The sequence below is a fragment of the Coturnix japonica genome, chromosome 1, assembly GCF_001577835.2.
Source record: "Coturnix japonica isolate 7356 chromosome 1, Coturnix japonica 2.1, whole genome shotgun sequence".
In the NCBI taxonomy this organism is placed as follows: Eukaryota; Metazoa; Chordata; class Aves; order Galliformes; family Phasianidae; genus Coturnix; species Coturnix japonica.
The window spans coordinates 107,460,811-107,484,710 of NC_029516.1; the positions used below are offsets into that span (position 1 = coordinate 107,460,811).

The following is a 23,900-nucleotide window of genomic DNA, read 5'->3' on the forward strand; positions in this document are numbered from 1 at the left end:
CTTTTGCAAGGAAAAATACCTTTAAAAGGCAAAACTCTACAAATGTGATCACCTCTATTTCTAAAAAGACCCTGTCATTTACAAAGGTTAAATAAATTCATTTTTAGGGTCACTTGCATCTCCCCATAATGCTTACCTTCACAGAAGAATAGACATAATGAGCTAAGCAGTGTTTTTGTTCTCTCATTTGAACCTGCTGAATGTTATCCTTTACTTCCTGAGCATCAGCGCTTCGTTCCTGACGCAAATATGTACCGTACTGTCGGCAGGAAAAAAAAGGCAGCCCTTGCATTTCTAAAGCAGGAGGTCTGTAAGAAATAATGGCTGCAAACCTCAGAGACTGGAGAAACATTACAGTCACAGAACCTTAGAACTAGTATGAACAGGTCTGCTACCACACTGCAGAAAGTGGGGCATCTGCATGTTTCAAAGGTGGTAACAAAAGCAGGCTGCCAGGTATGTGATACACAGCTACTAGCCCCTCTCGCTGGTAGAGCTTTCTGAAATAGCAGATCCTTTGAAAAATTACTGCCTCCCTCCAGCTGAATCAAAGGAGAAAGAATTTCAAAAGGATGTCTTTTTTTTCAGCCCAATTCCTCCCACTGTGAAACCACTGCCAACACCTCGTGGGGAAAAAATAAGCTATTTTTTCCTTACGTAGTATTCTGAAAAGAATTATCTGTTAAAACAGAGATAACAGCACGCTGAATGGCAACAGGCAGCATTCAACCAACTCACAGAAGCACTGTGCTTTTTATCCATCCTGGCCCATTTGGAAACAAAACCCCTTCCTGGAGTTAGATGCTAAATTAAGAAGTGAAGCCGTTAATTTTTTGCTATAAGCATGAATAAACTAGACTGTAACTCACTATGTCCACCTTCTTAAGGAAAGGCAAGTACACTTGCAATCTTAAAGGAGGTCACACATTGAGTTTTAAATATCGAGGCAAGATCAGATTTGCAGGTGCTGCATGAAGGATGGGGTGGAAATAGACAAAACCCCCTCAAACTGATCAGTCAAAGATTGCGACTTACCTTCTTGACAAGTGAAAGGTGCTTCTAAAATCCTCCCTCCTTTTACCCAGATTGCTTTCGCTTTTATTTGAACTCAACAATCTGGAGGTAAATACTAAAGCCAAACAGTCCCAAACTTTCACATAAAGCAGAAAATACCCCTCTGACATAGAACATAGCAAAAATAACTGCCTCACAAGTTCCACTACAGTGAAAAGAGAACATACACCTCCAATTCAGGCTTGAAACGATAAAAGCATGGTAGAAATGTGAATTAACAAAACATTCTCACATACTCCCATTATAAACCCAAGCAATTTCCAATCGTTTCTAAAGCTCAAAAGGTTACAGCCAGCTTCTTGAAGGCATGACTACATGGAGGCTCCAACTGTTCAAGCCAGAATTTCACAGACCTGAACAACATCTTGACAGCTGGAGATAAACAGGAACTTAAAAGTAGAGCACCTAAAAATGATCTGGTTCTTAATGTTTCAAGTATCAATACACACCAAAGCCTTCACTAGCAGTTGCTTTGCCCACAGAACTCAGAAGTTACTTAAATACAGACCTGAAAAATAACTTGAAACACTTCCATCCTTACCAAGATTTCTAATTAAGTCTTAAGTGACATCCATTTACTACACTCGAATCATGGAAGACCAGATTCCCAGAACCACATCCATTTCTCAGACAAGCCCTTGTAGTAAAAAACCGTATGTTACAAGGGCTGTTCCAAAAGTAATGCCTCCTGTTTTATTATGTTGCCTTACAACATTAGAGATGGAAGTACAGTTGAAATAATGGTGTGGAACTCAATTCCTTCATGTGGAAAAATGGCACCCACTGATGTACAACACTTGCAGAACGTTTCTGGAGGTCCAACAGTGGGTGTGAGCACAGTGAAGTGGTAGGTGGTGTGTTTCAGCAGTGGTGACAGTGACATGGAAGACAAGCCACATTCTGGATGGCTACACATAGATGTCACACTACAAAACTCACCCAAGTCAATCTACAGATTATAATCAGGAAGCTGTAAAGAATAAGTATCTGCTTCAATGTGTTAGAAATAAGGTTGAAATATCAGAGTTTGCACCAGGTTGGTGCCATAAATGCTTCACATAGGAACAGAAAGAACACTGTATGGAAGTTTGTCAGGACCTACAGAACCAATGTGAGGCTGAAGGTGACAGTTTCCTAGACCACGCCATTACCAGTGATGAGATGCGGTGTCTGCACTGAGAGACAGAGTCAAAAATGCAGTCCTTGGAGCAGCAAGATGTGAATTCCCCATCAAAGAAAAAGTCAAGAGAGCTCTCAGCAGGCACAGTAACGTCTTTTGGGATAGGAAAGGTGCGATCCATCCAGATTTCCTGGATCCTGCACAAACCATCAACTCTGACCCATGCATTATGATGCTGACTAAGCTGAAGGCTCCAACTTCCAGAGTCAGGCCAGAGACAAAGACAACCTTTCTCCTGTTACATGATGACTGTTTGAAGACCATGGATCACACTGCCAGTCTTGACTGGACTGTCCTACCACACCTCCCACATAGTCTGGATTTGGGGCCTTCTGATTTCCCTCTGTTCAAGCTGATGAAAGAAGGACTGTGTAGGCAACATTTTCAATGCTGCATCATAGTAGCTGAGGAACAGTGGGTCACCTTCGCTGCTACCGATTTTTACAATCATGGCATGCATGCTCTTGTTCATTACTGCTGAGAATGCACAGCTAATGGTGGCAACTGTGGTAAAACATAGTGTTTTGTAGCTGAGAATTTGCTCTAAGTGTTACTGTGCTCTTTGTACATGTTGTAGTTTCCATGAAAATAAATAGGAGGTATTACTTTCAGAGTGAGCTACATATTAAGTACCTTGAAGCTTACTGAAGCAGGATTAGATTTCTGCTGCCCCATACATTTATTAAGAAATGAGGCTGTGACAAAAAAAGAATAGCGAAGAAAAGGTGGTGGGGTTTTTTTTGTTTTTTTTTGTGCCCTAATATTCTCTGAAATAGGTACAGAAGAACCTTTTTACTTGCACACAGCCAGCACCTACAGGAATCAGGTCATCTCTGCACCTACAAAGGGCAACGTACACACAAGTCTCACAGTAGAACTGAGGTTTTAGTGTAAATGCAGTTGGGTTTAAGTGGAACCACTAAGAAAGTAAATTATATTTCTCACTCAGTGAAGACTTAAATTTAAAAGCAAGCCTTAGTCTGCACTGGAAGGCTGAAGATCAGTGTTTGGTCCAGTCACTACCAGCATAGATGACTTACTAACACAGCTACGATGGCATAAATTCTCCCTTTCTGTTAAAACTGTTGAAGAAAATGCTCAATAAATCACTTTTAAGAAAAAAAGAACTACTGATCTGATTTAGATTATCACATCTCAACCTGGAACACAATTACTACAAAGACATCACGAATTATATAGAAGTTACAACAACATGTACAGCATCCTCATTGATGACTTAAAAATTAGTTTGGGTAAGTCGGTGTTATTTTTAACATGGGATTTTGCAGTGATTTTGGTCCCTCTGCAAGTGCATTCTTTTGAACTCCCTGAGTACAGTACATTCTTCTTCTACGGTGATTTCTAATTGGAAGATGCTAAATAAAGTGGATTTGCATTGCTAAGCCTGCTGCTTGGAGAAAAACAAAGTAGCATAAGACTTTAGTAAAGATGCAAGTGCGTGTTTCAGCATTTTGTCCCTACGCTCCTGAATTAAATGTAAGCCTTTGAGTTACCCACATTTCTCCTTCAGATTCTAGAAGTGATTGTTTTCACAACATTTAGGAAAGTAAGAATTAATTGTCATCATTTATACCTTGGCAAATCATTCTTACCGATATATTGTCAAGAATATCTGCAAGTTAACACAATGGAGTTATTAAAAGCCCTCAGGAACAGCACATTTCATTTCAGGCACTATAAGGTCAGTAGCTACAGCTATGAAGGTTGCTATTTTTCCTGTAGAAACATAAACGGTAGTAGCCATCCAACCTCCTAACTCAAAACACAGTAGTTCATAGCAGCCAAGAATTAAAACAAAAAACAAACAAACCCCAGAATACTATTAATAAAAGATTTACAAGCAAAGCTACTGCTCAGTATACACTATAGAGTACATCCAGTTCTGAAAACAACTGTGGGTCAAAGCAGTGCTGGTGAGCATTTACTTACTGACATTTTCCATTTTGATAAAAAAGAAGACTGGTAGCACATTCACACATAAAACAAACTCAGGTAAGATGCATTTAGTTTTTTTTAAATAATTTATAAAACAACAAATTATTAACAGTTCATTACGTAAAATCAGTATCAGGATTGTAAAGTTACTGAATCAATCAGTATGTGATATTTTGATACCAAATGAGGCTTCCAGTTACGTAAGAACTCTGACTTATTTAGTTCACTAATGGATAAAACTACACCTTAAATTTAACAGATATGGCTGAATTTGTGCACTGGTTCAAATACAGCTGCATGTAAAAAGATGATTCTTTTTTACAGTGTATATTTATGTGTATGTACATACTTTACTTACCAACAAACATAATGCAGACAACAGAAGGCAGCACAGAAATAGTCTTTTAAATAATAATATTTTTAAAAAGTTAAAGTTTTTTCAATTCAGTAGAAAACGTGTAATTCACATTTTGGCAGATTCACTAGTACTAATATACAAAACTTGGAAAAAAAAACACATGCAAAGAGATTGAGGTTATACTTAACAGTATTTAAGGGGAAACAGAAACACCTTGCAGATGTGAGAATATCTTGCAGTGAATAGGAAGAGCATCCAAACACAACATGAGACACAAAAATGGTTTTAGTTTTGCTCTTTTAAACTTATTTGTATCCTACAACAGCTGATGAGTTTCTACTTTGATGCTCAATTAAAAAAAGAGAATCAGGCCCTTCTTCCTTCCACAAATGTTTTGTTAAATTCAATTGATTTCAGAAGAAATCTGGTACCATAGCCATAGGAAAACAAACAGAAAAACAAAACAAAACCAAAAATTATCAAACTGTTATGGACATGAAATGCTATTAAAAGAATAAGCACACCCCCAAAAATATATCTTTTCTTCCCCCTGTTTACAACTGCATTTGTTAAAACAAACAAAAAATCCCACAACTTTTACAATATCAGACCAACTATTGGCTTTTCTAATAAACTTGGTAAATATTCTCCCTGTATATCCTGTTTCTCTTAATCATTTAGCACACAACATGCTAATGTCTCTGAAGGAATTAAATTAGATTGTATGTTAGCTGCTCCAAAAGTAATGCCTCCTGCTGTTTTACATTGGACAACAATGTTGGAGGCAGATGGCGGTGGTACAGCACTAGAGGTTGCGCTTTCCCTCCAATAGTCCATCGTGACAGATGGCAGCAGAGGGGCAGCCTGAGGAAGTGGGTGTGAAGTGCATGTGATTGGAATTCCTCCAACAAAACAGGAAACAATTGCACCCATTGGCATTCACTGACACGTGCTGAACATTTCTGGAGATCAACAGTGGATGTGAGCACAGCGAGGCAGTGGGTGGTGTGTTTCAGCAGTGGTAAGCGATGTGAAAGACAAGCTACGTTCCAGATGGCTGTACACAGCTGTCACGTCATGAAATGAGGAGCATCAAACCATCTGTGTGAATCAGTGAGTTATGACCAGGAATCCAACGCAAGGCTGAAAGTGATGGTTTTCTGGATCGCGTCACTATTGGTGATGAGATTTGCTGCCAAAATTTTGAGCCAGTGTCAAAAACAGCAGTTCATTGAGCGTGAATTCCTCAAAGGAAAAGTTCAGGATGCAGCCCTCAGCAGGCAAAATATTTGCACGGTCTTTTGGGATAGGAAAGCAGCAGTCTTTCTGGATTTCCTGAAACCCAGATAAACCATCCACTTTGACCACTCCATCATGACACTGATAAAGCTGAAGGCTCAAACTTCCACAGTCAGGCTGTAAAAGATCAACAAATAACACTTTATGACTTTTTGGGGTGTGCTTGGTATGTATCAAACACCTGCAGTGCAAAGCTGTTGCCATGACAATTAGCTGATAGACAGGATGCAACACAAACCTAAAAAGAAGACAGCCTTTCTCCTGTAACACGGTAACTCCATGCCCCATACTAGCATGAAGACCATGGATCATGCTGCCAATCCAGGCTGGATTGTTCCACCACATCCAATCCTATTATCTGGACTTGGGGCCTTCCAACTTCCATGCGTTCAAACCAATGAAAGACAGACTGCATGGACAACACTTTCCTATGAACTGCGCCATCACAGCTGCCATGGAACAGTGGGTCACCTCCGCTGGAGCAGATTTTCCTAAGCACAGCAGGCAGGCTCTTGTTCATTACTGTCGAGAATGCATAGCCCACAATGGTGACTATGGTGAAAAATAGTGTTTTGCAGCCAAGAACTTGCTCAATCAAGGACTGTTACTGTGCTCCTTGTAAATGTTGTACTTTCCATGGAAATAAATGGGAGGCATTACTTTCGGAATGATCTACTACTTTTTTTCTGACAAATAAGATTCAGCTTTTCATACTTCACCGCGTGTGTTTATTCTGTTTCAGCTGCAACGTCTAACGTGTTCCAAAACATATTCAGGGAAGTGCAAGCTGCAGACCTGTAAGCCATCCAGCTTACAGGGCATCCTTGGGTATTCATCCTCTTTCCACTTGTTTTCCTCTGGATCAAAGGTGAGAATTGAGTCACTGTAATGACCATTGTAACAGAGGCCTCCAAGAACCATTATCTGTTTGTCCAGAACAGCTACACCATGACCACTCCTACCAATCGGCATAGAAGCCAATATAGTCCACTGATCAGTATCAGGGTCATAAACCTCTGTAGATGGACACCCTTGAGATTCAAAGGAGGCCCTGAGGATCACACAGACACCACCAAAGACATAAAGCTTACCATTATAAGAAATCATTTTGTGAAAGCATCTTGCATAATTCATTTTGCATTTGTTCTCCCAACAGTTAGTGACCACTTGAGTCCTCCTTGTTCGCTGCTCTACTGTCCCTTCTTTACTGGGATCAAATACACACACTTGCTTAGAAGTTGAAGATGACGTAATTCCACCGGTGATATACAACTTGTTACCCAGGACAGTTCCTTCATGTCCATATTTATTGACTGGATAGGGATCTACAAACTCCCACTTATCTTCAGTAATATCATACCGTTCAGTTGAATAAAAGGTTTCATCCCTGGTTCTCCCAGCCACTGCATAAACGTACCTCCCAATAACTCCAACAGCAAACTCGGAACGCGGGACAGACATGTCTGCCATTCGTAACCAAGTGTTCTGTCTTGGGTCATATCTAAACACTTTGGATGAAGCATGAAACTCACCGTCTGGCCCCAGTTCTTCCCCACCTAACAGGAACACAAAGTTATTCACAATGGCAAGGCAGTCTGGTCGTAAAGGTACTTGAGGACCCTCTAGTTCCCACCATACCCTCGGTTTGTGCAAGAGAAGAATTTTACTGTTTACCATACTGTGTCCTATCATTCCTCTAAACACGGCAGTCTGGGGTTTGGCAGAACGAATTTTGTTGGATTTCATTTCCATCAAAGGCTGCTGGTGAACGCTATGAAAGTAATTCATGGCTTGGTCAACCTCATGTCGCAGCTGCCGGGAGTATCGGTAAAACTCTGATGTTTTTACCTATGAATACATTTAAAAGATATTAAAATTCTGACCAAGAGAAACAATCCAGAAAACCTAAATGGCTATGTGTAATTAAAAATTTGTTTTAGTTTAACTCAGGTATTCTCAACAGCAATTGCATTCATGTATGGAAGCTTAAGATAACGTACAGTTATTCAAAATCTACGAGGCAACTGAATGATTAAAAGCACAGTGGCTAATGTTGTCACTGGAATACTCACACACAAAATTTAAGCAGGGATTATGCACAGGTGAAACGCCCAAGTCCAAAAAATCATTATTCCTTCTTCCCAAGAAAGCCTCTTTACATCTTCTACTTAATCAATGAAACATCTAAGTTAAAAGTGTACTGTTTTCCTGATTTGTAAAGATATTCTGCACACCCATTCTGCATTTACCTAAGTCTACTCTAGACTAATGAATTCTAATGAATTCTCACAACAGAGCCCAAGTAGGTATTCCCAAACACTACGCTCTGCTCACAGGTCTATTTAATTGTGATGGAAAGGGAAGGTTCAGAATCCCTTCCTTCAGAACCTGCAATCACATTCCTCACTCTACAAGGCTGAATCTCTGTGCATCTCCTCAAACTAACACATACCTTTAATACAAGAAGAAAACATATCAATCACCATTCCTTTGCTTGCGCAATTTATTGGTAAATTGTGGAGGTAAGTTTGAACTCCTACTTGCCAAGTGAGACTTAAAACCTTTGTACTACTGCCAAGTACACCTCACTACCAGTCTTCAATTCGAGAAGCCTGCTCAGATTTTCTTAAGAAGACTCTACCTACTACCTAAGCTAATTTGAGCTCCTCCAACTGGTCCTGCAATGATTCCAAAATACATCCTCTGATTTGAATGTTCTGAACATTTTTATTTATCTAGCACCAAACAGGTCATGGATTACCACGTGACTCTCTTCAAAAATGCTTCACTCTTCCCGTACAGACAGCCTTGTCTCACACAGCATTCTGACTTATACCACTAAAACAAATCAAAAACCAAAACAAACAAAAAAATGCTAAATATTGCCAAATGCACAAATACTCTACCAGATTTGATCCCAGCTTTCAGTATCTTTCACATAAAACTGGACTGTTGCCATCCACCCAGCCACAGTACATTGGAGCTGGAATGCATTTTCTCTACTTCATTTTTAATCCCCATGAAAACCCCTGCCATGGGCAGGGCTGCCCCCCACCAGCTCAGCTGCCCAGGGCCCCATCCAACCTGGCCTTGAGCGCCTCCAGGGATGGGTCACCACAGCTTCTCTGGGCAGCTGTGCCAGCGCCCCACCACCCTCTAAGTAAAGAAATTATACTATGTCTTCTCAATGAACAAAGGTACTTGTATCAGGTTTCTAGAGAGCGAATTCTTCCTCCTCCGTGCAGATAAATAAAACAAATAGAAATCTGAGTAGGGATTATGCTGACTGAAATCTAAAGACTCATCAACCTTCCTACAGTTCATACTGTTTTCATATCCACTTATCTCTGGCCCTATTCAAATTGTAATTATAAGCCTGTCAAAAAACATTACTGAACTTTTGACACACTGACAGAATTTTGAAGTGAAATAGAAAAAGTCAAACACGTCTCTACAATGGCAGCAACCAAAGCTGACCTGCAACCACACGTCAGTATACATGATACTACAGACAAGTTGCTGTATTTAACTTCTCCTTTTTCTAGTCTGGATCTTTATTTACATGTGAAAAACAGTCAGTACCTGCACAGGACATGGAAGGGCTATTCTGTTTGTCAGCATAGCTATAAAAAGATAAAACAACGTAGCCTCTCTGCAGCAAGGACAATACCATCAAAATCAGTGTTTCACCAGTTTATAAAAGGGAACAACAAGAGAAACTGTCACAGTCAAGTTGGAATGTAACTGCAAAGAACTCTCAAATCAGAACAGACCCAGCAATCTGTAGACCAGAATCAAGGTGCTCAGCAAAAGATAAATACTGCTAGCAAGTCTACCCAAGTCAGCGATAACCCACAGACAGAAAAATACCAAGTGCAGAGCCCATTTAAGAGAAGTAGGAACCCCTAACCTTAACCACTAGGCACTTCTTGTTCTAAACTTCAGCACATGAAGTTGTAGAAAATATTCGACATGATTCACTAGACATGGAGGTGAGAAAAACACCGAAAAACAAGTGCTGAATATCTCTAAAGACAAAATCACAGTGACATAAAATTATGGCATCTTTCAAAAATGATGATCTGCTGAGCACATACTCAAAGATGGACTTATTAATATGCATTTCATCCTACCTCTGAAGTACAGGTTGATACTTCCAGTGGTTAATACATCTCTGATTTAAACTGGGAATTTATAAATCAGCATGAACTAGTTGTAACAAATCCTACACAAAAAGTATTAGAAAAAACTCCCAGTTTTAAGGACAAAGGGTTTTGAAACAACACTGTCATCTGAGTTATACACAGAAGCTAAATGAAGATTAATGAAAATATGAAAGAAAGGAACAACATGGTCATGGTACAGTAACAGAGAGAGAAACTCAACTTTCCTCAAGACTTACAGAGCTGTAGATAGGTTTCGAATAAGACCAATGTAACATGTGCGGTGAAACGTGCTTCCTAGCCATAAAACTCTCTTTTTCAATCATTTCCCCAAATCCTTCCATTTTCCTCACACATCTATGTTAAGGGCCAAGCAACAACAGAAGTACCTATTCCTACCTAAGAGGCAGTTCTTCCAGGGCAGTTCAGAGTAAGCACACAGGCTACACCTTCCCTTGTGCATCCCAGGTTCGTGTCAGTCTTGAAGTATTAACCCAGTCACTCATCACTTCCCTTTGAAAAAGACAAGCCATCCCTCTTAGATTGTAAATCTCTCTTAAAAATGCTGTAAGAAACAGAATGGCTTAAAATGCAAGAAGTGTCCTTTCTGTGACATGTAAAATTAAGTTATGTAAGTTATTTATGTCCCAGTATAATGACAGGCATCTTAGAAATGCCTATTAGAAAGGTTACATAAGAATACATATGACAAGTCACTGAGTGTAATTCAGTTTGCTCAACTGTAAGTCAGCCTTAGACTGTACTTGGTATATTCACACAGGATTTGTTTCTGTGCTTCAGCAAAGGATGAATTCTTATCTGTTCTCTGATCTCCAAAAAAGCACTGTGACTAGTATTTTCCCCTTTCTACATAAACGGATGTGTTTCCTTCAAGTTACTGACAGAACAGTTAACAAACATGCTCTTTCATTAAATAAAGGAAAATTTAAAAGCACGGTCATGTTTTTACATTAGCTTCAACTGCAGATGTCCTTTGTCACTGGTCATCCTGGGTTACTCAGCGCTCTTCAACCTAGCTGCAGTGCCAAATGACATGCATGTTTAATTCTACTCCCCTCTGCTCAGTGTAGAACAGTCCCACAGTAGAAACTGGACTGGTTTCACTCCATTGTCTCATGCAATTAATGGATAGGACATTCACAGGAAAAAGTTTTTACGGGTGACCATGTAGCCTGGGATGCTGAAAAAGACATCTCTCCTTATGTCATAGCTGCTTGTAGCTGCCAAGAGAAACTGCAAGAAGCTCTGTGTGCAGAATAGACATCAGTGATACCAAAACCAACTTCAGAAGTTACACCTAAATAGAACCCTAAAAAAGCACAACACCCATTCTATCACTTGCGCTTGCAGAAATTTCACTGAAAACAGTTTGATACTTGAACTTCTATTCCAAAAATTCAAAGAACTGAAATAGACTCTTTCACATGAATTTAACCTATTAGATTGACTATAAGAATATCTGATGACATCGGTTTTCCTAATGAAGACCTTAAATTATGCAATGAAGTCAAAGTTTTATTACAAGCAAGACACTACACAGCATCTTGCAGATTCCAGCTCCTACTAGGAATCCTAGGAATCATTTCTAACACGATATAAACATCACGTTAGTGTTCTAAAACAATTCTAGGTAATTAGATTTATTTTATGTCCACAGGCTAATAAAGGGTTGTCAATGGAAATTAAGTCTACTCAATCCACACGCACACAAAAAGTTAAAAAAAAAAAAAAGAAAAAAAGAATGTAATAACTCAGTCTCAAATAATTAATAGCTTTTATAATTATAATACAGTCTTATCTGTGTATAGATACCAAAAATGTATGAAAATAATGGTAAGTAGCCCAACAAAATACACAGGGCATTAAATCCTACTACTTCACCAAGAGGTGGAAAATACAGAATTTAAAAGTTCACCTGAACACACAAGATTAATAACAACGACATAACATAACAGCACAAGCTGAACAACTCCTAACTTGAATACAGTTAGTATTACAGTTAGTAGCCTGTGCAAGTGGCTTACAAGCTTTGTAGTTCTCTACCCATGTCAGATGTTCCCAAGTTTCTCACAAACCAGAGAGCAACATTTTTTGTCTATTCTTCAACAGAACAGTAGAAAAAGCAAGTTCTCATTTAACCTCTTAACACATACAATCATGAGTTGAATTTTTTATCACCTCTTACAAAGACTCCTCTGTTATTTAAAGTAAGTCATTACATTCCACACTGTCAAACACTTCTGATCGTATTATATGCCTTGAGTAAAATCAAATGGACGTCTAACTTTTCAGGATCAGGGCTAATTTCTAACTGCTTTGTAATAGCACAAGTACTGAAGATACAATAAAAACAAAAACACTGCAGGTTTAACAGCAGATGTCAACTTTCATTTGTAAAGAAGAAAAACGTACTTAAAAGACACAAGATCTACAGTCAGCATGTTTTGATTATATCAGTAACATCTGTCATGATATATGCTCTACAAAATCTCTGGGAAGCAAGAAACAACTTGCAGAAAACAAAGAATGACTGAAATAAAACCTGATACGTGACCTTGTTTTAAGATGTCCTTTCCATACGAAGTTACTTAAACACATGTGTTACAACCTACCTGTTGTAACCTCCATCCACTGTACATACTATTGCCTAACAATCAGATGGCATTACTTCTAGACGCTTGTTTTCTACGGGTCTACTGCTCCTCCTAACAGGACTGGGAATCTTATCTGTTTAACAACATGCTGCCCTAGCTAAATGATGAATTCTGCCTACTGCTTTTCAAATGCACCAACCTTCTCAAAAACACTGGATGGTGTCATCAAACAAAACCTGATGTTCTGAATGATGGTGTCCGTATGCCTCCAGCGTCTTCTATCATGGCGCAGCCAGGCCTGAACAGCTTCATACAGCTCTATCTCTGGAAACCTGCTCAGATGATCATTATCCAAGTAAGACATGAGCTTTTCAAAGCTCAGATATGAAAGGAAGTCAGGTCTGGACATGAGCGGCACAAAATTCTCTAGCAGGAAAGAGTCCAATTTTTCCCTGACTCCTTCGATGTTTACACCAAAATCATCCAGAAGTCTCATAATTTCAGCACAGTTTTCTAGGCAGATTTTAGCTAAGAGAAAAGAGCAGCAAAATTTTACCACCTCTATAAGCTGGACATACATGGCAGCCTGAAGGATTTCATGAACAGTGTTCATACTCAGTTCAATAGTTCCGTAATACATGAATTGGAGGACATGGCTGAAGCCTGTAGCTGTCAGACCTTTCAAATGGATTTTGTCCTGATCTCGTTCTCGCATGTCAGCTGTGAACATAATCCTGAAGTAATCGCTCTGGGTGGCAAGCAGTGCTTTATGAGCCTGAAATTGGTGGTCTTCAATGACAAGTGTGACATCAAGGAGCAATCCCTCCTCATACAGTGCTCTGAATCCAGCAGAGACACTGGTGTCATGGATGGAGGAGCTAAACCCTTCCACGTCCCCTGCCATGAATCACCTGAGGAAAAAATAAAATAAAAATAAAAATAAATTATTTCTAGTATTGAAAATATCACAAGCTCTTTCCGATCAGATAAATGCAAACTGAAGTTACTTTCAACAAGACTTAGAAGTCTTCCCCATCCTTAATTTTTCAGCTGAAGAGAAAACAACTTGAGACTTAAAACTGAAACTTTAGTTATTTCCCACCCCAAAGTACTCTTTGTTTAAAGAAAAGGTAATGAACGTGAATAACTATGAAATAAGGCCAAAATGATTCCTCTTTTCAAACTACTCAGAGGTTAGGATAATACATATACAATGCCAACTTTGCCACTGGTTTCTCCCTTCCCTCCTCGATCTTTCTAAAGTTATCTCAGGAAAGTAATAAAACACCCCATCTTGAGTATCAAAGGTTTAAGAAAGGAAGCAGAACTTCCTTCACTTCAGAAGCAAACTCCAGAAGGTCCATACAAAATATAATTCCCCACAAAATGTAGTATATTTAAAACGTGTGCTGGTTTACTCGTAAGTTATTGTGAGGAAACAGAATGGAGATATTATTCAAGTTTGCGTCTCATTTCTCTCATAATGATACAGTCCAATTTTACAGTGTCTTATGCTGAGAATTATTTATGTGATGAGATTTACAAACTGCTGAACACTAAGGCCATAGGAGGCACTGACAGGATTACATGGTAATAAATAATATTCTACATACTGAGTTTGGTGAAGCTTAAATGTTTATTAAGCATGTGAATATTAATAATATAGGTTTCTTTATTATATTAATAATAGGTTTCTTGGGCTGTTCTGGAAAACCCATTCAACTCATAAACCTGACAGAGAATAAAACTGTGGGGAATACCAAATATAGAGTTTGGCAGCAGGACAGATCTGACACAGAGGGCAGGACATTACACATAAGCAGGAAAACGGTGGAAGGGTAACACCTTCCCTTTTGGCACTGATACTCCATTACAACTGGCTCAGCCATTTTTATCTTTACCCCGCTCCAAATCACACTGGAATATTCATTCAGATTTCTATTTGTGCATTTTAATACGTAACCCTGACACTCCCATGACTGTTAACAGTTTGAAGCAGCAGCATACTGCTACTGGTAACCCACACACAAAGCCAAGTTACATTAAGATCAATACATGTTACAAACTGTTAATTTTTGTGTCTACAGAGCGTTAAAACAGAGCATGGACACCCAGTTGGCCAAGGTTTCACAACTTCAGAAAGCAATTATGTTGTACCCTGCTTCCTCAGTACCACATTCTAACTGCTGCCATTGTAACTGAGGTGTATTTGATTGGACTCCATAAGCAGATGATGAACTCCTCGCTTCAATCTGCACCCATCCTGGGAAGAAAAAAGGGAATTTTTTCCTTGACCATGCAAAGCTACAGAGGTGAGTGGGTGCTGGTAGCCACACCTCATGGAACGCTCACCACACACACACTGTCCAAGCCTGATGACAGTAGAATTGTCATGAATCTATATGAAAACCGAGGCCTGACAAGAAAACTCAAACTCGTCAAGGTTAGGGCAGTAGCAAGAGACAAAGCTGTCAATCCGATCACTTTCTTAGCAGTATCCATGGTAGCATATTCCCCTCAATGTCCCTGAAGACAGAGAGAAAATTTAAACTGCGCTAGAACTATGCATTTTGAGTCCCTTGCTCCTGAACACAGCATATTTCTACCAGAAAGGAAAATAACCAAACACCTTGTTCTTAGTTGTTGATCATTCTTGTATAAAAGCAGGCAACGAAAGAATTCTCTGTCTCAAAAAGAAGCAACAAAGCGATGAGAAAGCATAAAGCTTGTGCTTTCCAATAGAATGTATGATACCAAATACAAGACAAGCAGTAATATTAGCATTTTTTCTTTCATTAGAACATCTCCAATTCCCCCCTTCCACTCCCTGCTCTCTGACGTTACAGAATGACCCGGGTTGGAAGGGACCTCAAGGATCATGTAGTTCCAACCCCCCTGCCTGGCAGGGCCACCAAACATTACAATTTACTGATCCAGGTTGCCCAGGCCCCGCAAACCTTGGCTTGAACCTCTCAGTACGGGGCATCCACAACTCCTGGGCCGCCTGTTCAGGGCTACACCTCTCTAGTAATGCTAGATTACCTGCATTGAGGAACACTTTCTAGGTTCCACTCACCACTCTCCCTGAAGGCGATTACTTGGTAAAAAATACATTAAAACAGGATGTCAGACACAAAATTCTACAACAGAGGCAGGTAAATCAGCACTCTGAATTATATTCAGTAAATGTTTTCAAACAAACTGTTTAGCTTTAAGTCATTTAATTCTTCTTTTCACATCTCACAGTCTCACAGTCTCATGCGGGTTGGAAGGGACCTTAGCAGATCATCGAGGTCCCAACCCCCCAGGATCGAGCTCTCTGTGTAGCAGAGGCAGCCACTTTCTACTACTATGCATCACCTGGGGATTCAACCCAGGGCTCTCTGGTGTTGCAAGCAGCATCCTTAACCACTTGCGCCCCCGCCAACATCTCCTGTATTATTTTTAATAAATCCCCATTTTCCAATACCAAAACGTTTCATCACACACATCAAGCTGCTTTCAGTGGGTTACTTAAGAAGAGCCAAAGAGCCATCTAAAGAAGTTTCAGAATCTTACGAGCAACGTGGTGTAATGAATACTCTCCTTCTCTTAATGATGCATTCCCACTTACTGGTACTAAACCATACACTATATCAAGAAGTTATAGTTTTCTTTACAACTAAAGAATGTATTGGGCCGGAGCACGTTTATTTTAACAAGGGGTTAAAACAGTACAGACACTGGAAGACTTAACAGTTAAATGTATATTATGACCAAGGGGGAGAAGTCCTCATTTCTAAAGCTGCCACACTAAGTCAAAAGCAAATGGCAGTGCGGCCATTTAAATAATAGAAAAGCATAACAAAATACTCACAAATGAAGCCATTTTTCTAAAGCATAGCTATCTTCATTCCTCCCACACACTTTCCATCTTAGATGTAATTCTATGCGCTATTCAAATGCTGCAGCTTATTTCCAGAAAGATATAACGTAAACATTTTCCCCCCCTGTTTTCAATAAAAATGCAAATTCAAGAGTTACAGCTTTTCCCACCCGTGCAAAATGACAATAGCTCACTTGATTTGAAGGAAGCCTACGGTAGTCTGTAAGAAAATTGGAACAGAAAGAAAATCCAACCTATAAACAATGAAGGGGGGGGGAGAGAAAAATCTAAGTTGGCGTTCTGCATTGTCCTGCGCATACTGAAGCTATCGGTATAATGCAGTACAGGAAGGAAGATTCTCTGCTGGAAGAAAAAAAAGCCAACGAGAAATACTCTTAACCTTATTCGCTTTTCTTGACATTTCTTCCTCTTTTAGCACACAGCGCATTACAGCATCTACTGAGGCTGTAAAAGCTCCTTCTTGGAACATCGATTTCTCATCTTTATTCTGCAGTTGTAACAGAAGTCTGTAAACCTTGTTCCACACTGTTTTTCTTGCCAACACAGGAGAACCTTCTTTACTCAGCGTGTCTGAGGCTTAGAGGCACAAGCAGAAAAGAGGAAGGCTCAACTCACAAGCTACTACTGAGGATGAATTAAGGGAATACTCATTTATTTCACCAGACATACAGAGTTGTGCTTTGGTATCACAGTTCTAAAATACAGCTTAAAATCCAAAAGTCTGTTCCATCTATCCCATTCCTTTCATCTGTCAATGCGTGCATTTCAATGCAAATTTTACAGCTGGTACATATGCTTTCTGTAGCACCACACACAGTAAAAGCTGCTTTGAGCTCAATTCTTTGACCCAAACACTGTTCAAAGTAGCACTTCCCTGCACTAACAGGACAACGTTTCCAAAGTCAGTTTTCACACATACATATGAAAATGCTATATATACAAGCAAAACATTTCTAGTTACTCAGACTCACCACTGGGCCTCTGAATGCAGCTAGATATGCAATTAGTGTATCTCCTAGTGGACTTCCCCTAACATCCAACCTACATCTTCCCTCTTTAACTTAAAACATTTCCCTGTGTCCTGCTATTGTCCGCCTTTCGAAGAGTTTACTCCCTCCTGGGAGTAAGTTCCCTTCAGGTACTGAAAGGCTGCAATGAGGGTCACCCGCGCAACCTTCTCTTACTCCAGGCTGAACAAGCCCAACTCCCTCAGCTGTCTCATAGGGAGGTGCTCCCCGCCCCTGATCATTTTCGCCTCTGGACCCTTTCCAAAATCTCCATGTCTTTTTTGTACTGAGGGCTCCACACCTGGACACAGTACTCCAGATGGGGCCTCTTCTCTCCTAAATTAACAGTAACAAGGTATACATTAGTTTCTCTTAGTATTATGTGCATTAAGTGGATGACGTAAGTGCACTTGACAGACATCAAAATAGCTCTGAACCATTTGACTAAAATATCAGTACAGCTCCACCTGTACATAAAACCACACTCCTTGCATGGAGCTCAACCCAATCTTGGGCCACTTACATGAAAGGACACGACAGGACCACCCTACCCCAAGAGTCAGCGTTTTGTTACATATATTTGCATGTTATACCATAACTTTATCAAATGCCAGGATTATTAATACCACTGATTTCTCACTGCAAGACACTTATTAAGAAAACGGTGCTGCAAAAAAATCTCTAATTATATTCGTTTACAGGAATGTTTGGGCTTTAAGAATAATAAATGGTAAGGAGCAGGCAGTGATATTTTAGTAAAAACAATTCTAGCTGTCAACAGTTTAGGTTTACATTTTACTTTTAGGTTTACTTCAACTACACCCTAAAACTCAATGTCTTTCTCATTGCTATTGGTAAGCTCATTGCTAACTTAGTGTCACCTTTTATGTAGCCCTCTGAGCAAAATACACCTCAAAGAGATTGTGCCCTTTGTCCAAGCACAGCATTAAACTGCACACAAGTACCGGGCATTGTATTTGTGTCAGAAAGACAGAAAGCTTCCCCTTGGCAGGCTCCCATAGATATAACAACGACCTCGCACGGCGTGAGCCCAGCAGCAAGCCAGCGCCGCTCTGCCTGCTGAAAGGCAAATCAGCACGTGTAGATCCATAGCAGCCATAGGATGTAATTAAGGAAAGTGAAAGGAGATGAGTGACAGTGGGAAAGTTTATAGGACTTGCGGTGGAAATTAAACTCATGGGCTGGATGTTGGGAGGAACAACACAGCGAGGATGCCGACACGGCGGGTGCTGTGCTGAAGGGACCCGAGTGTGAATTGGGGGCAATGGCGGTGCAAGTTGCCCGGGTTACACCTCTGAGAGTCGATCTCTACGACACGGCACAAGAAAGAGCATGCAGAATTGCAGCCAGGTGCTGCTTTTGTATCGAGGAACAGTTTTACGGCTATGTCTAATCTTCTTCTACACCAGAAAGGAGGGGGGGGGGGGGCGGGAGGGGGAAGGAAAAAAATAAACAAACAACAAGCTTCGTGTTTTTAAGCAACGTTTACGAATTAACCAACACGAGCCAAAACATCAGGACCAACCCTGAGCGGCTGCCCGCTCCTTCCACTAACGATTCTTATTTCTCCTCTCAAACTACTATTGGGATCGCTGCCGATGGCCAGCGGCCGGCGCTCGGTGACTGACCTACTTCAGCTCGCCCACTGACGCGCCCACACCGGCCCGCAGCCCCGAGGAGCAGCGCGGCTGGGAGCCCTCAGCGGCCGCCCCCGGCCCCGCACGGCTCTCCCGCGGAGGCCGGACCAACCAAGGGAGAAAACGGGAGGCCCGGGGGCGGCTGCACCTACCTCTCGGCGGCGGCAGAGCCGGGACCGCGGCTCCTCCCGCTGAGCCGACGGAGAGGGAGCCCCGCACGGAGCATAAAGCCGGAGGCGCGGGGGGGCTGAGCAGAGGGGCAGCAGCCGAGGCACGGCCGACAGGAGGAGGAGGAGACGGAGGAGGAAGAGGGGGGACCCTGGGCTTCCTCCTCCCCACCGCCCGCGGTCGGGGGAGCCGCCCCCCGCCGCGCACGCCCGCGCACCGTAGCTCCCGGCCCAGCCCAGCCGGGCCGGGCCCGGCCTCGCCCCCGGGGTCCCTGCCGCCCCCCGCCGCGTTACCTTCGGCGCTGCCCAGCGAGGCCGCTGGCGCCATGTTCCCCCGCCGCGGGCGCCCCGCGCCGCCCGTCACTTCCGCCGCCACCTGCGGGCCCGGGACGGCGGGGGGCCGCGCCCCGAGCGGTACAGGCCGTGCCGCCTCTCCCCGGCCCGGCACCGCTCTCCCACCCCCGCCCGGCGGCGCTCCCGGGCCTCGCCGTGCCCCGCGCGGGCTGATCCCCTGGAGGGGGAAAGGCTCTCACCGGGGACCGGGAGCAGCCGCCGCTGGGGATCGGGAATGCGGTCCCAAGGAGCGTCATCTGCTTGGCTCGTCCGCGGGCGGCTCTAGGGCTGACCGTGTCGTTTCGCCCTCCCGCTCGCAGCGGCCCCTTTCAGCGCCAGCACCGCAGCTCCCCTCGGGAACGAGCGTGGTACGGAAAGCCGCTCCGAGCGGCAGCGGCCCCTCTCAGGAGCCGGCTGAGCTCCTCCCCCTCGCACCTGGCAGCCACAGGCAGCGGCTGACCCCGGCTGCCTCCCTGTCCCGGGCAGCCCTGCCAGCCGCTGTGGGAACCGGGTCACGGAACCAGGCGGCTCAGGGCAGCTGTGCTGAGCAACCATCTACACGCAGCTCCCGGTCCTGAGCGGGGCTCTGCCTTAGCACAGGCTTCTCCTGCTTTCTGTAGCTTGCTGCTGGCTGACAAAAGCTAAAACAACCCAACAACCTCCTCACGTGCTTAATCACAGAATGTCCTGACACCATATGAAACTACGAGGTGCTTTGGGCTGTCCCTGCTTCCTTCAAACTTCTCTCTGCCTGCTATGTCACTCACTGCTTTAAATAACGGGATGTGCACCGCCATCCTCTCCCTGATTATTGCCGTTCCCACCCCCTTCGCTGTCTATTTGCAGTTGCTCGTTACCACCCCCATCCCATTCTTGATTTCTAAAACAGTATAACTCCTCTCTGACTGCCACCCTCAATCTGAATGTCTATCCCACCTCTCACTGCTTCACACAATGAACCTGCTGTTGCATGCACAGCTTCACAAAAGACTACCCACTGCTATTCCCACTGCTATTCCCACTGCCTCCCACGGCTCCTACACACCTACTTACTCCACACTACAAACAACCCGCTCCCATTCACCGACTCCTTCATACAGGTGACCTGACCTCTCTCTGCTCAGCCAGCTTCATACCACTCCACCTCCTACACTTAACTCACACAGTAAATTTGCCCCATTTCCCCAGTTGCTGTTTCAAAACCTGTTACTCGTGCAACCAAGGTGATATAACTGACCATTATCAAAGCAGTTCCTGTCTAAGTCCCAAAGGAAAGACATGGAATTAAATGATCTTTCATAGTGGTGAGGCTGGTCTCTTTTCAGTAGTGCGTGGGGACAGGACTAGGGGTAATGGGATGAAACTACAGCATAGGAAGTTCCACACGAATGTGTGGAAGAACTTCTTTACAGTGAGGGTGACGGAGCACTGGAACAGGCTGCCCAGGGAGGTGGTGGAGTCTCCTTCTCTGGAGATATTCAAGACCCGCCTGGACACCTACCTGTGTGATGTGGTGTAGGGAGCCTGCTTTGGCAGGGGGTTGGACTCGATGATCTCTAGAGGTCCCTTCCAACCCCTACAATTCTGTGATTCTGTGATTCGAATGAGTTGGAAGGGACCTTTAAAGGACGTCTGGTTCAACTCCCCTGCAATGAACAGCTACAGCTACATCAGGTGCTCAGAGCCCTGTTCAGCCTCACCTTCTCTGTCTCCTGGGATGGGCCATCTACCACCTCTCTGGGCTGGACAACCTGTTTCAGTGCTTCACTTACCCCTATTATAAAAAGGTTTTTCTTCTTATACCCAACCTAATCTCCCATTTTAGTTTAAAACCATTTTCCCTTTTCCTATCACAGCAGACCCTGCAAAAAGAGCATTAAAAATGTTCTCCTTTACTCACTGGGTCTGTCTTCTGCCAAACCGAGCACACACCACTGACATCTTGTGATCTGGCGAAAAGAATCTAGAGCAGAAAATCTATTTCTCACATACAGAATCAACGCAACAAAACATCACACTTCATTCTTCAGACTTTCAACCTGTGTAAGTCAATAAGGATAAAAAAGACTGGCAGGGCTGTTCTGGTTTTACCTGACTGTCATTTTGCTGTTTGCAGTTTGTGGTAAGCTGAGGTGTAAGATGATCTTCAAGTTGCTCCTACACACTGCAGCAGAAATGGATTCAAACCTAGTAAAAAACAAAGAGAAAACTATAAACAAACACAACCATGCATCAGCTGTGACAGCATTTAAGAGCATAAATAAAAGTGACTCCTCCATACTGAATAATTTACTTGTACTGAAGGTTTCAATCTCCTAATTAAAACTACAGGGCTGTTAAACTTAGGTCCTAGACAGTCTTTAGTCTTGCATTTTTCTTCATGCTACAAACATTACTCAGTACAGTAAAGCAAAATAATAAGACAGAAGGTGTAAAGCAGACAATTTCATTGTTAAACATAATAATAGTGTATTTCTTCAGATTTCTGACACTTATTGGGAAAGAGTAAATCATTTCTACAGGCTGCTGCAACAACTGTTTCTATAACCCTATACTGTGCTGTGTTATTGCATAATTACAGCAGTAAGTACCTACAGAATCCAGTATTTTCAGCTCATTTCCATCAGTGATCATACGTGCCTCATGCTGAGGCAACCACATTCGAGTATTGCATCATATTCTCCATGCTTGCTCTGTCTATCTTGGTCGTAAGCATATATGGTTTTCTCAGAAGCAAGATATTTTATACAAAAATCGTACAACATCACATAGTCTAATGGAAGATTAGAAATGAACATTTATTTTCAAGACCAAACGTGCAAAATGATTTGGTAGGAAGATGTATTCAGTCACTAGCAACATCGTTGTGGTTTATTACCACATTCTTGTATCCTTTCCTTCAAAACAAGAATGCTGGCCATGCATTTGCTATAGGTGTATCAGGAAATACTATCAGGAAAGAATGGAAATGGCATTTGTGGAAGTGGGAAGTGACGAGTCTTGTTAAACCAGACATACTGGTTTGGCACACATTTCCACCAATCATATTGCTGGGTGCTTGGGAATTACTGCTTGGACCTGAGTAGTCAGGCAAAATCTGTGAAGCTCCACACTTTCTAGCCGGCAAAAACACTGCTGAAGAATGTGAATGCATGTGATGCAGTTGGTTACTTGTATTGAAAGCAGTTGCTCTGATCAAAGAAATCTAGTTGGCAACAATGTCTTCTAAGGCTTTTCCACAGAGGAGGAATCAGTTCAGTTTCTCACGGGGGAGGGTTGTGAATTTGGACCTTGGTCTCCAGACTGTGTGTCATCAGTGTATTGGCGATTTTACTTGGTTTTTAAGGAATGCAAGGCTCAGCTGACTCTGAAAACAACAGGTGCTAGTTGTCTGCAATCAAAGACTCAGGCTGCTTGTGTTGGGCTTTAGACAACACAGAGGACACACTAACTATGGCAAGGCCTATGGCCAGCGGAGATGGCTAACACATGTACAGCGGCATTTACCATTAGTGCCAATAAGCTGATGGCCACCATTGATGCTCACTTGCAGTACATACAGGCACACGCTGCCTTAACTTCACCCCTTCTCCTGCCTGCACCACACCGCTCAAACCCCCCAACACACCTACGTTTCCATGCTGTTAGACACGCATCGACAAGCGCCGGCGTCCTCACATCCACCAGCACAGCCCGAAGCCTCCCGCGTTGGGGCAGGGAGCGCCTCATGCTGATCCTCCCACCGCAGCTACTGCGACTCAGCAGCGGGCGGTGACCCCGCGCCCGTGCAGCCTGCCATTGTGAGAGGCAGCCCCCGTCATAGTATCACAGTATCATAGTATCATGCGGGTTGGAAGGGACCTTAGAGATCATCGAGAGTCCAAACCCCTGGGATTCGAGTCTCCTGTGTAGCAGAGCGTGGGCACGTCTACCACTTGCGCCACAGGGGGGATTCGAACCCAGAGCCTCCGCTGTTGCAAAGCGGCGTCCTTAACCACTGCGCCACCAGGGCCCACACGAAGGCAGCGCTCCCCCGGCAGCCATTACCCACAGCCACACACACACCACCCCTACAACCCTCCGCCGTTACCCCGCGGCGGCCGCAAGGCGCATGCGCACAGCCCCGCTTCCATGACGGCTCCGGTTGCATCACCCGGGGCTGCCCATTGCCGCGCCTGAGCCGCTGTCGCCTCGCGGCGGGACT

The 23,900-nt window shown here is 42.9% G+C and overlaps 1 protein-coding gene across 6 annotated transcripts; it reads right to left on the bottom strand.

Annotated features, from left to right (window-relative positions):
• Window positions 1–172: 172 nt before the first annotated feature.
• Window positions 173–23,896, bottom strand: KLHL15 (kelch like family member 15). Of its 6 annotated transcripts, XM_015885710.2 has the most exons (5): window positions 23,325–23,896; window positions 21,788–21,883; window positions 12,845–13,556; window positions 7,542–7,715; window positions 7,069–7,423 (listed from the first exon to the last, which is right to left on the bottom strand). In XM_015885710.2, the coding sequence occupies exons 3-5, from the start codon at window positions 13,547–13,549 to the stop codon at window positions 7,193–7,195; spliced, it is 1,110 nt and encodes a 369-aa protein (XP_015741196.1). In that variant the 5' UTR covers window positions 13,550–13,556; window positions 21,788–21,883; window positions 23,325–23,896; the 3' UTR covers window positions 7,069–7,192. The 6 variants fall into 6 exon arrangements, with proteins under 6 accessions (XP_015741150.1, XP_015741170.1, XP_015741179.1 ...); XM_015885664.2 differs by having other exon boundaries at window positions 173–7,715; window positions 23,325–23,512; XM_015885684.2 differs by having other exon boundaries at window positions 6,606–7,715; window positions 23,329–23,896.
• Between the last annotated feature and the right edge of the window lie 4 nt (window positions 23,897–23,900).